The 12860-nt window shown below is 37.9% G+C and overlaps 1 protein-coding gene across 1 annotated transcript in view; it reads right to left on the bottom strand.

Annotated features, from left to right (window-relative positions):
- Positions 1-1997: 1997 nt before the first annotated feature.
- LOC124253406 (adipokinetic hormone/corazonin-related peptide receptor variant I-like) overlaps positions 1998-12860 on the bottom strand; it is a 53682-nt gene continuing 42819 nt past the window's right edge. The window contains exons 3-6 of the mRNA XM_046687166.1: positions 5515-5619; positions 5037-5100; positions 4029-4117; positions 1998-2374 (exon numbers count right to left, since the gene is read on the bottom strand). Of these exons, the coding sequence (XP_046543122.1) occupies positions 2244-2374; positions 4029-4117; positions 5037-5100; positions 5515-5619 (389 nt within the window). The 3' untranslated portion in view covers positions 1998-2243. The remainder of the gene's footprint in view (positions 2375-4028; positions 4118-5036; positions 5101-5514; positions 5620-12860) is intronic.

Here is a 12860-nt window from a genome sequence, read left to right as displayed (position 1 = left end):
CTTTCAATTTTTCGTACTGGGTCGAAAGATACATTCTATTTTCTGCCGTATATCAATTTAACCTACCATCTATTTCGTCTTAATCAATATCGGCGATATAAGGTTCAACATCATCACCGATATACCTTTTAGATTATCAATATACTGACTCACTGTATGTAGCCAATGTCTGAAATACGCCCTGGAAGCCTTCAGTGCAAGTAGGGAAAATGAGCCTTATAAATAGCTGCTTTTAGTACCTCCTTATGCTAATATTTACTTTGTCGTCGTCGTGCGCTTATCAATTATGAAACCATCAAAAATATATTATGTCCTTGAAATGTAGCAGGAAAGCTGATTCAAACATCACAAGCTCAGCATGAACAAGCGAAATAAACAATAAACTCCAAACCATGCAGCAACGCCCTCAACAAATGTCACAGAGCGATCTGATATGCACATCTACCGATGCTTGATCGATTTTTATGCCAACTCAGTATATGCACATTGCCAAATATTGAACGTGGGTTGATAAGTGCATTAGGCAGTGTTTAAAGTGGCGCGACTTAAAAGTCATCGTCATGTCCGATACGTTTTGTGGATTGAAGTGCTTTGGCTAATGGTCCACGGAGGATAATTTGCCAGGTTGATCAACAGGAAAAGCAATGAATAAGCATGAATGAAAGCTCCTTGAAATCATACACAGTATGTGTAACTCAAAGCCAGTAAAGAGACAGGGTGCTCCGTGTCCATATTTTCATCGGTATATACAATATGAGCCCATATATGAAGTGGTAAACAGTATTTTAATGTCAAAGACCTGGTTAAACAATTATCCAGCAGTTATTACGTCTATTACATCAATAACGGCGCCACTTGTGTGTTAATCTTGTTATTTACTCACGGAGGGGGTTTGTGTGCTGGTAGACTCTGTGCCTGACGAAATGCTGCACAAAGTCACGATAGGATCCCCACAGATATTGGTTTTATCATGTATATGATGTTGTGTGCTGCTCCTTTTCGTAGGTAGTGCAGTTAATTCTTCCCCTTTCTCTCCAACTCTAGCATTTGCTCTAAAGAAGAAAACACGGTGAAGTTCTTAATATTGTGAGAAACACGCACAGTGTAGCCCTGTTCAGCCATCGTCTTTTGAAGCACTTGTAGTTGAGAGGAATATATAGAGGTTATACTGTGTAGCTCTTTCTATTAAGAAGCTTACAAGGATGCCATTCTTTTACCTCCACCTGTGCAGCTAATTCGGTGAAGAGGTGTGTTTAGGTTCAGTCCTTCTCACCCGTTCAGTGAAGCTCTTTCTGGTCAGAGGTGTGTGAGAGCATTCTTTCCCTGGTGTTCAGCTCGTTCTCTTGCTATAGACGCCATGTCATTCTTCTACCTCGACTTATTTAGCCCTTTATGTTGTAAAGGGTATATAGACCCATTCTTGTTCAGCCTGTTCGATTCTTCTTCTACCTTGCTAGGTGTATATAGGGTATGTCATTCTTCTCACCCCTCGACTTATTTAGCCCTTTATGTTGTAAAGGGTATATAGACTCCATTCTTCTCCCTCACCCTGTTCAGTTGGTTCTCTTGCTAGGTGTATACATATGTCATTCTTCTCCCTCGAGTTATGTATCCCTTTATGTTGTAAAGGGTATATAGACGCCATTCTTCTCCCTCACCCTGTTCAGTTGGTTCTCTTGCTAGGTGTATACATATGTCATTCTTCTCGCTTGACATATGTAGTTCTTTGTGTTTAGAGGTTTACATAGATATCATATTCTCATCCAATCTCTGTAGTCCTTTCTGTTCTGAAGGGTGTATAAACGCATTCTTCCAACTCGTCCTGTTGGATCGTTCTCTGGTGAGTTTAACATCTTCCTTGCACCTCTTTCTGTAACATCTGCTTTTGTATGGATTTCATGGGTGTCGTAATACTTAAATGGTGTGTTAGAGCACCTCTTCCACATGAAAACAGAGGGACAACTTAACCTCTTTGTATCGGCCTCTTAGAAACCTGGAATTTAGTTCGTGTTATCCGGGGTTCGTGATCACCAATTAAAAGGAATTTTCGAGGTCAAATAAAACTTTATGAGAGATAATTACGCCTGATTGCATGGCGTGCCCACATCCCAGTGACCAGATTGCCGGCAGTGAACGGCAACTGAGGCGTACCACCGATGTAGTTATGTCTCGATCCGATTAAGCCTTGCTGAGTAAACGGGTTGTCCTCGGATCTTTGGTGCTGCTGTTGTGCTGATTATATCTCACACATACTTGTCCCTGGGTCTGTTCACTTCTTGTTGCTGTGAGGAGGACAGACCAATTCTACCGAGTCGCCATTTGAAGCAGTCTCTCCAACGTTTCGCCTCCCTCCGGAAGGTTGTTGTAAACATTCCTAGAAAAGACAAGAATGTCTTTGTATTATGGTCCATATGAACACGTTGCATACGTTAAGATGAGTAGCAGTAACAACCGGTCCGTGAATAAGAATTGTGGAGCCCTCAAGAAAGAGGTGGTACTATTCAAACCATATTGCCGCAATGTTCTCCCTCTCAAAATTAATTCTAATTTCTCAGGGTTGAACCACGCCCCACCTTCTCAAATGAAAAACGTATATTAGGCATTAAGAAAAGCATTCATTTCAGCAACCATTTCGACATTTATATCAAAACTCTCTGTACTCTGTATTTGTACTGTGTGAGACGTGCGTGATGCTTGTGGAATATGTTCTCTGCAGCTGTTTCAAGCTCCGTCTCTAGGTGATCGTTACAGTTATAAAGTCTCGCACAGGATGTTGTGGGTTTCTCAACGCGAGTTGTATATCCCACACATGCCAACGAGCATTGCAGAAAATCTAGAACCCTCACAAGTACATGTTATTTGTTTTTTTTATCCAATGTGTATTTTTGTTAAACGTCGTTAAAATACTGTAACATGACATAATGCATAGTATTTTCTAATTTTAGGATTTGCTTGATACAAATTAATTGTTAATTTCACACAGTTTTAAACATGGGTCGCCTGATGTGGACAATCAAGCATACGATACTACATACTTGCTTCCCAACTAAATTGCAGATCATTTAAACTGAAAATAAAATGTTTCAGTCTGTTCAATATGTTTATTACCTACAAAAAATGGGATCAAAATAATTTAGGCAAAAAATACTGACCATCACAAAAGTGCTGTTATATGTGCAATATCCGTGCCCAGGGAACCAAATAAAACAGGGATAGTATCTGTCCTAGTAACTACTTGATCATTGGAATGGCAGCAGTCTTGGCATGAACAAGATGACATTGACCAGAATCATTTTATCAGTCCAAGCATTTACAAGACGTCTTCAATAGCATGAGGCATAGTGTCTAGTTGAACATAATGAATCATTTGAATCCCCTATGGATCAAATTGAACAGTGTGATTCATTGGATCTCCATGAACATAAATGGATAGAACAAGTCGAAGAAAGTTAACGTTGTTGACCATACTGAATAGCTTGAGTGACGTATTGAGCATGTTGAACAGTGTGAGGAATAGGTTAATTTTAACATGAGTATAAGTCGCTGATTCGAAATACGACGTGAAGTGTTGCTACCCATCTCAGATCCACCCTGATTAGGATCCTTGTTTCACACCCCCATACCACACTGGCTACGGTCTCTGACCTGCCCCTCAGATGAACGTCGTGGCATACCTGGAATACTGCTCATTGCTCATAAACCTAATTCGTTCACTCGCATAGACGATTTAAATATCTTTACGTTGGGGGGACATGTAACATCAAATAATGCGAATCTCTTTGATGGTACAACCATCTATCTTTATATGGTATATTAGAACGTTGTCCCTGGATACATCCTTACACAAAGAATTGACCTCATAGCTTTCTAACAACAGACTGACGTAAACGCAACAGAGTTACACAAATATACATCCTCATTTTTAGAATCAGATGTCCCACCACACACCGACCCAGAGTGTTCTGAAAGATTATCTCAACTTTACTGTTGTGCTCTCCCAGACATAGGTTGAAGGTTGAAACTCTTACCATATACTAGCGGGTCCATGCACGCGTTTGATACAGCAAATAGGAAAAGTCCTCTTTGTACTTTCTGGTCAATCTTCTTGGCGGCTTCCCTGTAAAGTAATCATTGATCATTGGCAATTTGGATACATTTCATCTTTATGTTTTGTCTTTACATGGAACTAAATAGGAGCCTGTCCTGTTGATAAATATGCTAGGAGTATGTGACCACTTGCATTGAAGTGTATATGTCATCTGGCATGTGAGTGAGCATGGGTTTTGATATGATACCAATATTCCTTCATTTTTGAAGACGGGACACAAGAAATAATGTTTCACTTATTGTACCCGTGTGGGGAATCGAATCCGGGTCTTTGGCGTGACGAACAAACGCTTTTACCACAAGACTGACTCATCGCTCCTGTCTTATGATACATAATCAAAGCTTTACATGTCAAATACAACATGACAGAACCAAAGTGGATCGCTGACCAATGCTCGATTTCAGACCCAGAGCTGAGTCAATCTGGACTTGCCAAAGCTTTCTAAACTGGAGTTGGATTCGATTTGAATTCATTCTCTGTGTTCAGGGAAATTTGGTAGGTGTGTTGTTTAATGTGGCCTATAAAAGAATCTCCCCTCACTTAATGTACGGCAGTTTTTAGTTCAAGACAGGATATTGTTTACAAATTCTGGTCTTCTTTTCATTTTTTTCATTGATTCACTGAGTCCAATTCATATCAGCTTGTGATATTAAAGTGTAGAATAACTGTAAAATATGCATAACATACCACAAAAATGTAAGATTAAAAATACGATTTTAAAATTAGTTAAATTGTAGGAGATGCGATAATTGAAATAGTCAGCAAATTTTTAACAGGTTCTTAATATGAAACGTATTTAGTTTTAATCACGTAGTTCAGGTAGGTTCAAGACAAAATATAATTTAAACATTTTCTTTGGTGGTAACCTCTTTATGTTTGAAAATGCAGTTTGAAGCAACACAATGTAATATCTTCTGATAAAACTTACCGATCAAACCACCAGTAGGCGGCCATGGCGAAATATGGCGTCCAACAAAGAATAAACACGCTCACTGAAAAGAAGTATAGATATTGGGTAAATAACGATTTACTATTATAAACTCTATACTTTTCCTTATTTAAGATTCTTATGAAATATCAAGTTATATCAACTTTTCTTAAAAATGTCAATGTTATCAGGTTTCTACAGGAATTATCATGAAAGCACAAAAAGCCAAAGCCTTGTGATAATCACGCATTTTTTCTGTGTTGAGAGACATTTGAGACCCTTATGTTTGACGTCTAAGATGACTGGCCTGTTCTAATTTCACATATAAATAAACACATTGCTGATTAATCATCTTTGTGTGTGCGTCCACGAACGTGCGTTTGTATGCGTACGCACTTGTGCAGTTGTTGTGTTTATATGTGTATGTATGGCTGCGTGTTTGTTTTTAGAAAAGGGAAGACGTTTGAAACAAACATACCAATAACTAACGTCATCTTTAAAGTCCGTATCTTGGCCTTGCCCATCCTTCCCGAATTCGAACATCGGATCCCTCCTCGTGTCTGTCTGGAGTCGACAATGATATCTGCACAGACATAAAGACAGTCGCAATGTACTCACAGGGAACTCTTACCATTGAAATTAAAGACCACAAGAAGGGCAAGAACCTAATGTACTTTCTGTGACAACAGTGGTTAACAAACGATAATTTATACAAGTGTATTCCACAACAGTTAGGAGAAGGTCTGGCATACTATAGGGCAATCATGTAATGGTCTCTCAGTTAGAACAATGTTTAACATTCTATAACGACAACAATGCATTGTTCTCTTCTTTGGACAATGTTAATATAATATAAAGACAACAAGATAGTGTTCTCTCTGTTACGACAATGGTTCAATGCTATAAGGACTGACAAGTAATGTTCTCTCCGCTAGGACAATGTGTAACATACGATGTAAGGACAACAATGTAAAGTTGTCTGTATCATACACTATAGATACTAATGGAGTGACAACGACTTCAATTAAACATTATCAATCACCCCTCACAGATATTACCACATTGTCATAATCACCCCTGTCACTACCACATTGTTTGATCAGTTTTAGAAATATACTTAATTATACTTGTTCAATATGGAGAAGATATTCGTTGATCAAATCACAATAAAGAGTGGTGCTGATTATGTATATTTTGAACCAGTGGAAAGCAAATAGCTTTCACGACGTAAAGACGTGACACAGGAAATTGAAGATGAGCTGTAACAACAAATACACGCACGAGAAAGTATACAGCATTGTATTATAAGTATACAACATTGTATTTAAAGTGTATAGCATTGTATTTAAAGTATATAGCATTGTATTTAAAGTATATAGCATTTTATTTAAAGTATATAGCATGGAATTTTAAGTATACAGCATTGCATTTAAAAGATATACCATTGTATTTTAAGTATACAACATTGTATTTAAAGTATATAGCACTGTATTTAAAGTATATAGCATTGCATTAAAAGTATATAACTTAAATTGTATATAAACGTTTACAGCATTGTATTTGAAGTATATAGCATTGAATTTTAAGTATACAACATACATTGTATTAAAAGTATGTAGCATTGCATTTAAAGTATATAGCATTGTATTTAAAGTTTATAGCATTGTATTTAAAGTATATAGCATTGTATTTAAAGTATATAGCATTGTATTTAAAGTATTTAGCATGGTATATTAAGTATACAGCATTGTATTTAAAATATATACCACTGTATTGAAAGTATATAGCATTGTATTTAAAGTATATAACATTGTATTTTAAGTATATAGCATTGTATTTGAAGTATGTAGCAATGGATTTAAAGTATATAACATTGTATTTAAAGTATACAGCATCGTATTAAAAGTATACGACATACATTGTATTTAAAGTGTATAGCATTGTATTTAAAGTATAAGCATTGTATTTAAAGTATATAGCATTGTATTTAAAGTATATAGCATTGTATTTAAAGTATTTAGCATGGTATATTAAGTATACAGCATTGTATTTAAAATATGTACCATTGAATTTAAAGTATATAGCATTGTATTTAAAGTACATAGCAGTGTATTTTAAGTATATAGCATTGTATTTAAAGTATATAACATTGTATTTAAAGTATACAGCATTGTATTTTAAGTATACAGCATTGTATTTTAAGAATAGAGCATTGTATTTTCAGCATATAGCATTGTATTTATGCCGTTCTGCAAGCACAGAAAACCTCTCCCTGTCATAATGCCGTTGTTCTCATTGTTTATGAAGGCCGTCTGCTTGGAGAGTAATTTCGACTCGCTTTCCCTCCCACGTATGTAGGAAACGAGCCTATTCTTGGCGATAGTGAGTAATTGAAAGCTCACCTTTGATCCCGTGTACATAGGTTGACCAGCCTCTTAACGTCATTGATAGTACTTTTGGTGTTTTTAATGAAATTTGTTTCTTGTTTAAATTGATGACATTGTCGTGGTTTGTTATTAGGCACTACACAGACCATTAAAATGACTTAATTTAGCCTTCGTGTCTCTGTCGTGAGCGAGGGGGCTAGAGTGATCAGTATTTCACTGATATCCCGGCGTGTAGGCGGTGCAGTGTCTCAGATTGTGGACATTTTACACCAACAATTAAAGTCAGCCGGACACAGGATCCTGGCGCATTGTGAACATTGCTGGACGCGGCACAAGGGCCGAGCATTACATGTGTCCGTAGAAACCCCCATGCTTATCCAAGAGAACCAGTATCACATTTATAACATAGGTCATATTTGGGATTAAACATTCCCATTAAAATACACCATTGAGCCATAATCATTGTTATACCGTTAATCTCGCTTCGTCTTCACATTGTTAACTTTGTACACTAATCATATCTAACGTTCGTGATTATATTGTTATCTTTGTACATTCTGCCACCTTGCGTTGTGTGAACATGTTTTATCTATATATATTAACTCTGTGCACTTACCAACATGCGCCTTATGAAGGAGCAAGAACTTTGAAACGTCGTGGTAAAGAATATAAAGGAGTAGTTATCCATAAAAAGGTGTGACGGATTCATGTTCGTTCACCATCTAAATGCCTTTCAAGAACCTTAATTCCAAGTATAACATATCTTACAGTTGACCACTCTTTAAAAGGTATTGTGCATTGTAGTATCAAATTAGTATTACGAAAACCAAGAATCACGTTTTTGTTCAGGAAACTGATAACGTCGACGTCAGAGGATAATCAGTGTCGAATGTCTGTGGAAAACGATTCAACTGGGAGTAAAACAACACATATTGGTAATTGTAACCGACTGGAATACTGAAAATCAGTGATGACACCAGATGATCCCGATGCCCTTATCAAGAAAGTGAGTGTTTGCATCAAGTCGCACATGATCCGCCTGTCAAATGATGTCAGTCTGCACGCTATCGAGAATAACTTGACTACCCACTGATGGAGATCAGGCAATCAAGTGTCACTAAAGCACGCATCCAAAAGGAATTTGAAACTGAAAGCTTATGTGTATATTTTTGCTGTGTACTTGTAAAGAGAAACACGTAAAGAGTGAGTATAGTTTTTTGCCACTATTTGTTAGCAATATTCCTACAATATTACGGCAGGGGACACCAGAAATGAGCTTCACACATTGTACTCATGTGAGGAGTCGAACCCAGGTGTTTTGCGTGACGAGCGAACACTTTAACCACTGGGCTACCCAGCCGCCCCACTTAAGAAACAAAGTTTGGGGTGGTTTTGAAGAGATCAAATATCACATGTATATTACGGAGAACATGTCTCACATGTTTCTGCGAAACAATCCCAAATTGCAAGTACCACATACACAGGGCGCCTCAATCGAACAGACCATCCGATGTATCATCAGCAGATTGTGCTCGTGTATAGTTACTGCATCAAATCCTAGGAGACCATCTTCGCTTGTCATTTACATTCTAAGTTGTTTACGTGTTTCCGAATGTTTGAAGATGAATAGGAAATCTGGAGTAGCCTTGAGTTTACAGTTCTTTTAGGATTCTTTCTCACTATTAATATATTTGTCAAACAACTGTTGTCAGAAGTCGTTTTAATAATTCTTTTCGACTTTTTTCGATAACAAGATTACTCCATCTATTTTATTGAGATTGACTGTTTTCATTATCAGTTAATCGATGCTGCGGCGTACACGTTGGTCTTTGATTTTCGATTCGGAACCTAAATAAACCAGTCGTAATTGGTTTAAATGTTTTTGTGTGTTCCTGTGTTTTTCACTGGAGTCACAGCGTACTTGTTGCGGTGTCGTTATGTGATTGGACTGGAGCCAACAGCTAAATCATAGTCAGTGCATCAATACGCCATCCTTTCATCTCAGCATCATCTTTCGCTGTTTAATCTGGAAGTGGCACAGTATATTTTCAATCTTTTTATAAGTGTTTAGATCAACTCGAATATGTTTAACAAATTCGCTCTTTGATAAAACCTTGACGTAATTAATTTGAGTAGCTCGCAGTTATTAAAATGTGTTCTTGTTGCTATGAGGATGAAAAGTTGTCGAAGCGATATCAAATCGTACTCGTTCATAATAGAATCGCTATCCTCTGAGTTTTTGAATTTGAAGTGTGAAGCAGAGGGAAGTACTGACCACGCAGACAGAGGCTATATCCGGAAAAATGATCACGAAACTCCAGTCGAACAAATATTAGAAAGCACATTCTGGGAAATGATTGCTGGGTGTTATCGTATTGAGGCAGAGAAATATCGTATTCACCAGCAGTGAGACTGAACCAGGAATATACCCGATTCAGAGCTACAGATATCGTGTCCAATGAGAATGGTTCCGGAATACATCGTGTTCCGACAAAAAAATCAAATGACACATGCAGAAATTGTTCGAGTCCAGGCAAAAATATCTGTCTCGAATAAGAGGCAGGTAAAAGTAATGGAACCCAGGCAGAAGGATATATTCTGATGGAAATACATATCGTGATGTTGTAAACAGACAGAATAATACAATAGCTACACCCTAGCTAGCCCAAACACCATATAACTATGTCTCAAACTTCGATTACCTGAGGCACGACATTATATTATGATGAGTGAGTGAGTGAGTTTAGTTTTACGCCGCTTTTAGCAATATTCCAGCAATATCACGGCGGGGGACACCAGAAATGGGCTTCGCATATTGTACACATGTGGGGAATCGAACCCGGGTCTTCGGCGTGACGAGCGAACGCTTTAACCACTAGGCTACCCCACCGCCCCTATATATGATGAAGAGATTGGGATATATCATATATTAGGAATGGAAAGTATTTGCTGTGCTCGCCATGAACACGCAGATGTTCTTATGGTTTCCATATTTTTCTGATTACGGTACCAAAACATACTCGTGTAATAGTCTCTTTTCCATATAATTCCCCATACAGGCCGACTAGAATTACCGACCAGGAAGAGACTTCCTGAATTAATGTAACTGATAGTAGTGTCACTGAAGACAATGTTTAGAAGACATTACAATACATATTTCCTTAGAAGATTTGAAGAACTCTGTATAGATCTTGAAAATCACATCCCTCTTCTTTCTTGTAATATTGTACCCTGACATATCCGTGCTGGGACACCTCCCGAATCGTTGACTCTCAATAGCGATTTTCTTTCCGTACTTTACTTACACATGTATGGGCACACTGACGGTGCTTGTGATTGCTATTGGAAGTACGGTATCCAGTATGTACCTGTTGTTGATGATAACAAATAGTTGAGTAAGTTGCAGTGAGCGAAATAATTTGTTCCGTCTCTTCCTGGTCCGGTCCGACCATTAGGTAAGCATTTTTACATTTTTATCACAATTGACTACCTCTTTTATGTCTTCTTATAAAATTGCCTCAATGATATACCTATTCCATTTAAATATTTCAAATTGTTAAAAAATCAAAGCGACGCCTTCCAGTCCGACCATCTGCCCCAGCTGGTGCTGGTTGGTTTCGCCAATATTAGCATTGTGCTCAGACAGCGTTCTCATCTGAATATATCATAACAAGACTTAACAAAAGTACTATCAGTGTTCGACGAAATGCCAAAGTCATTTAGAATAGTGACTGCAACCAAATGTTAGCCCCCATACATCGTGGAGCGACGTTTCACGAGCAGCAGCACATTGACAGGATTATCTTGCAGGATTCCGATATTCAGAGATCAGGTTTCCCGGTATTGTGGCAGCTATCCTGTATTTGACTCGTTTGCACTGACAGTTACAATGGACATTGTTTGAGTGGAGGATAGCTTCCGTGGAACAGGACCCACTTTACACTTTCCGCCAGGACATCGTGTGGTCAGTGATCCATTAATGTAACTGTCATTACCATTTTGCTTTTTACCCATAAATAATTATAATGATAATAAAACAACAACAAGAACAAAAAGATCAAGAAGAATGAAGAAGAGTGAGTGAGTGATTTTAGTTTTACACCGCACTCACGAATATTACAGCTATATGGCGGCGGTCTGTAAATAATCCAATCTGGACCAGACAATCCAGTGATCAACACCATGAGAATCGATCTACGCAATTGGGATACGATGACATGTGTCAAACCAAGTCAGCGAGCCTGACCACCCGATCCCGTTAGTCGCCTCTTACGACAAGCATGGGTTACTGAAGACCAATTCTAACCCGGATCTGCACGGGAGGATCAGTCAGTTTACACGGGGCGGGAACATTAACCATCTTGTTGAAGGCGGGCCAATAAGTACATTTGTGATGGAGGTTAGAGACAAACTGTCGCCTGGAAACCAGAGTGTTCTAAGTCCACTTTTGACAAAAGTAGAGTCAGTATGCTCGGGGTAGGTTTTAGAGCATAATCTATTACTCTAGCAACGTTTTACAGTGCTATCTAGCTTTGAAAGTGGTTTTCAAACACAAACTTTGTTCTATCTCCATGTTGTTAGTTTTCGAGTGTTCTAAGTTGTCAATTGACCAATGAGCAAGCACAATTTAATCACGCGACATTGAGATTTACCAATTTTGAAGTGATTTTCATCATGGAAATGGAACATTTTAACTCTGCTTTATTTCTGCTTTATTTAATTAAATATAGTCCTTATGAAACTGAAAAAAGTCTAAACGAAAAAATACAACCTGGTAAAAAAGAAATAACTATCAAATATCCATATAATAATGATAAGACTGAGTTTTATCTGTGTTTCTTACACTTAGAACTCTCTCCAATCATATTTCGTGAATTTCTTATTTATTTCAATAGATTGAGCATATAATTTGCCATTTTCTGATATTGTTTGACATGCCACATGCATGTGAAAAATTCCCAAGAATTCGATTGATTGGTTTAGAAGATACTGTTGTCCTAAACTTCAAGATCGAATTTCTCGAAAATAGTTTTTTGTGACTTGGTACAGGCGACGAAGCAGACAAACAGAACTTGAACAGTGATACACTGATATGCAGTAGGGTGGGTCACACATGTTGTAGCACAGTTTCATGGAGAGTCTCTAGAAAACCTCAAATAGATTATTAAAAGAGCTGATGGAGAGCCCAACTATGACGTTAGTAACTGACGCTCTCTAGATAACGTCACATAGATTGTTGAGCTGATGGAGAGCCCAACTATGACGTCAGTAACTGACGCTCTCTAGATCACGTCACGTAGATTATTGAGCTGATAGAGAGCCCAACTATGACGTCAGTAACTGAAGCTCTCTAGATAACCTCACATAGAATATTGAGGTGATGGAGAGCCCTGCTATGACGTCAGTAACTGAAGCTCTATAGATAACGTCACATAGA

This window comes from Haliotis rubra, unplaced genomic scaffold (assembly GCF_003918875.1).
Source record: "Haliotis rubra isolate DU_JTF1 unplaced genomic scaffold, ASM391887v1 Scf54, whole genome shotgun sequence".
Lineage (NCBI taxonomy): Eukaryota > Metazoa > Mollusca > Gastropoda > Lepetellida > Haliotidae > Haliotis > Haliotis rubra.
This window is presented reverse-complemented; position numbering and strand designations above follow the sequence as displayed.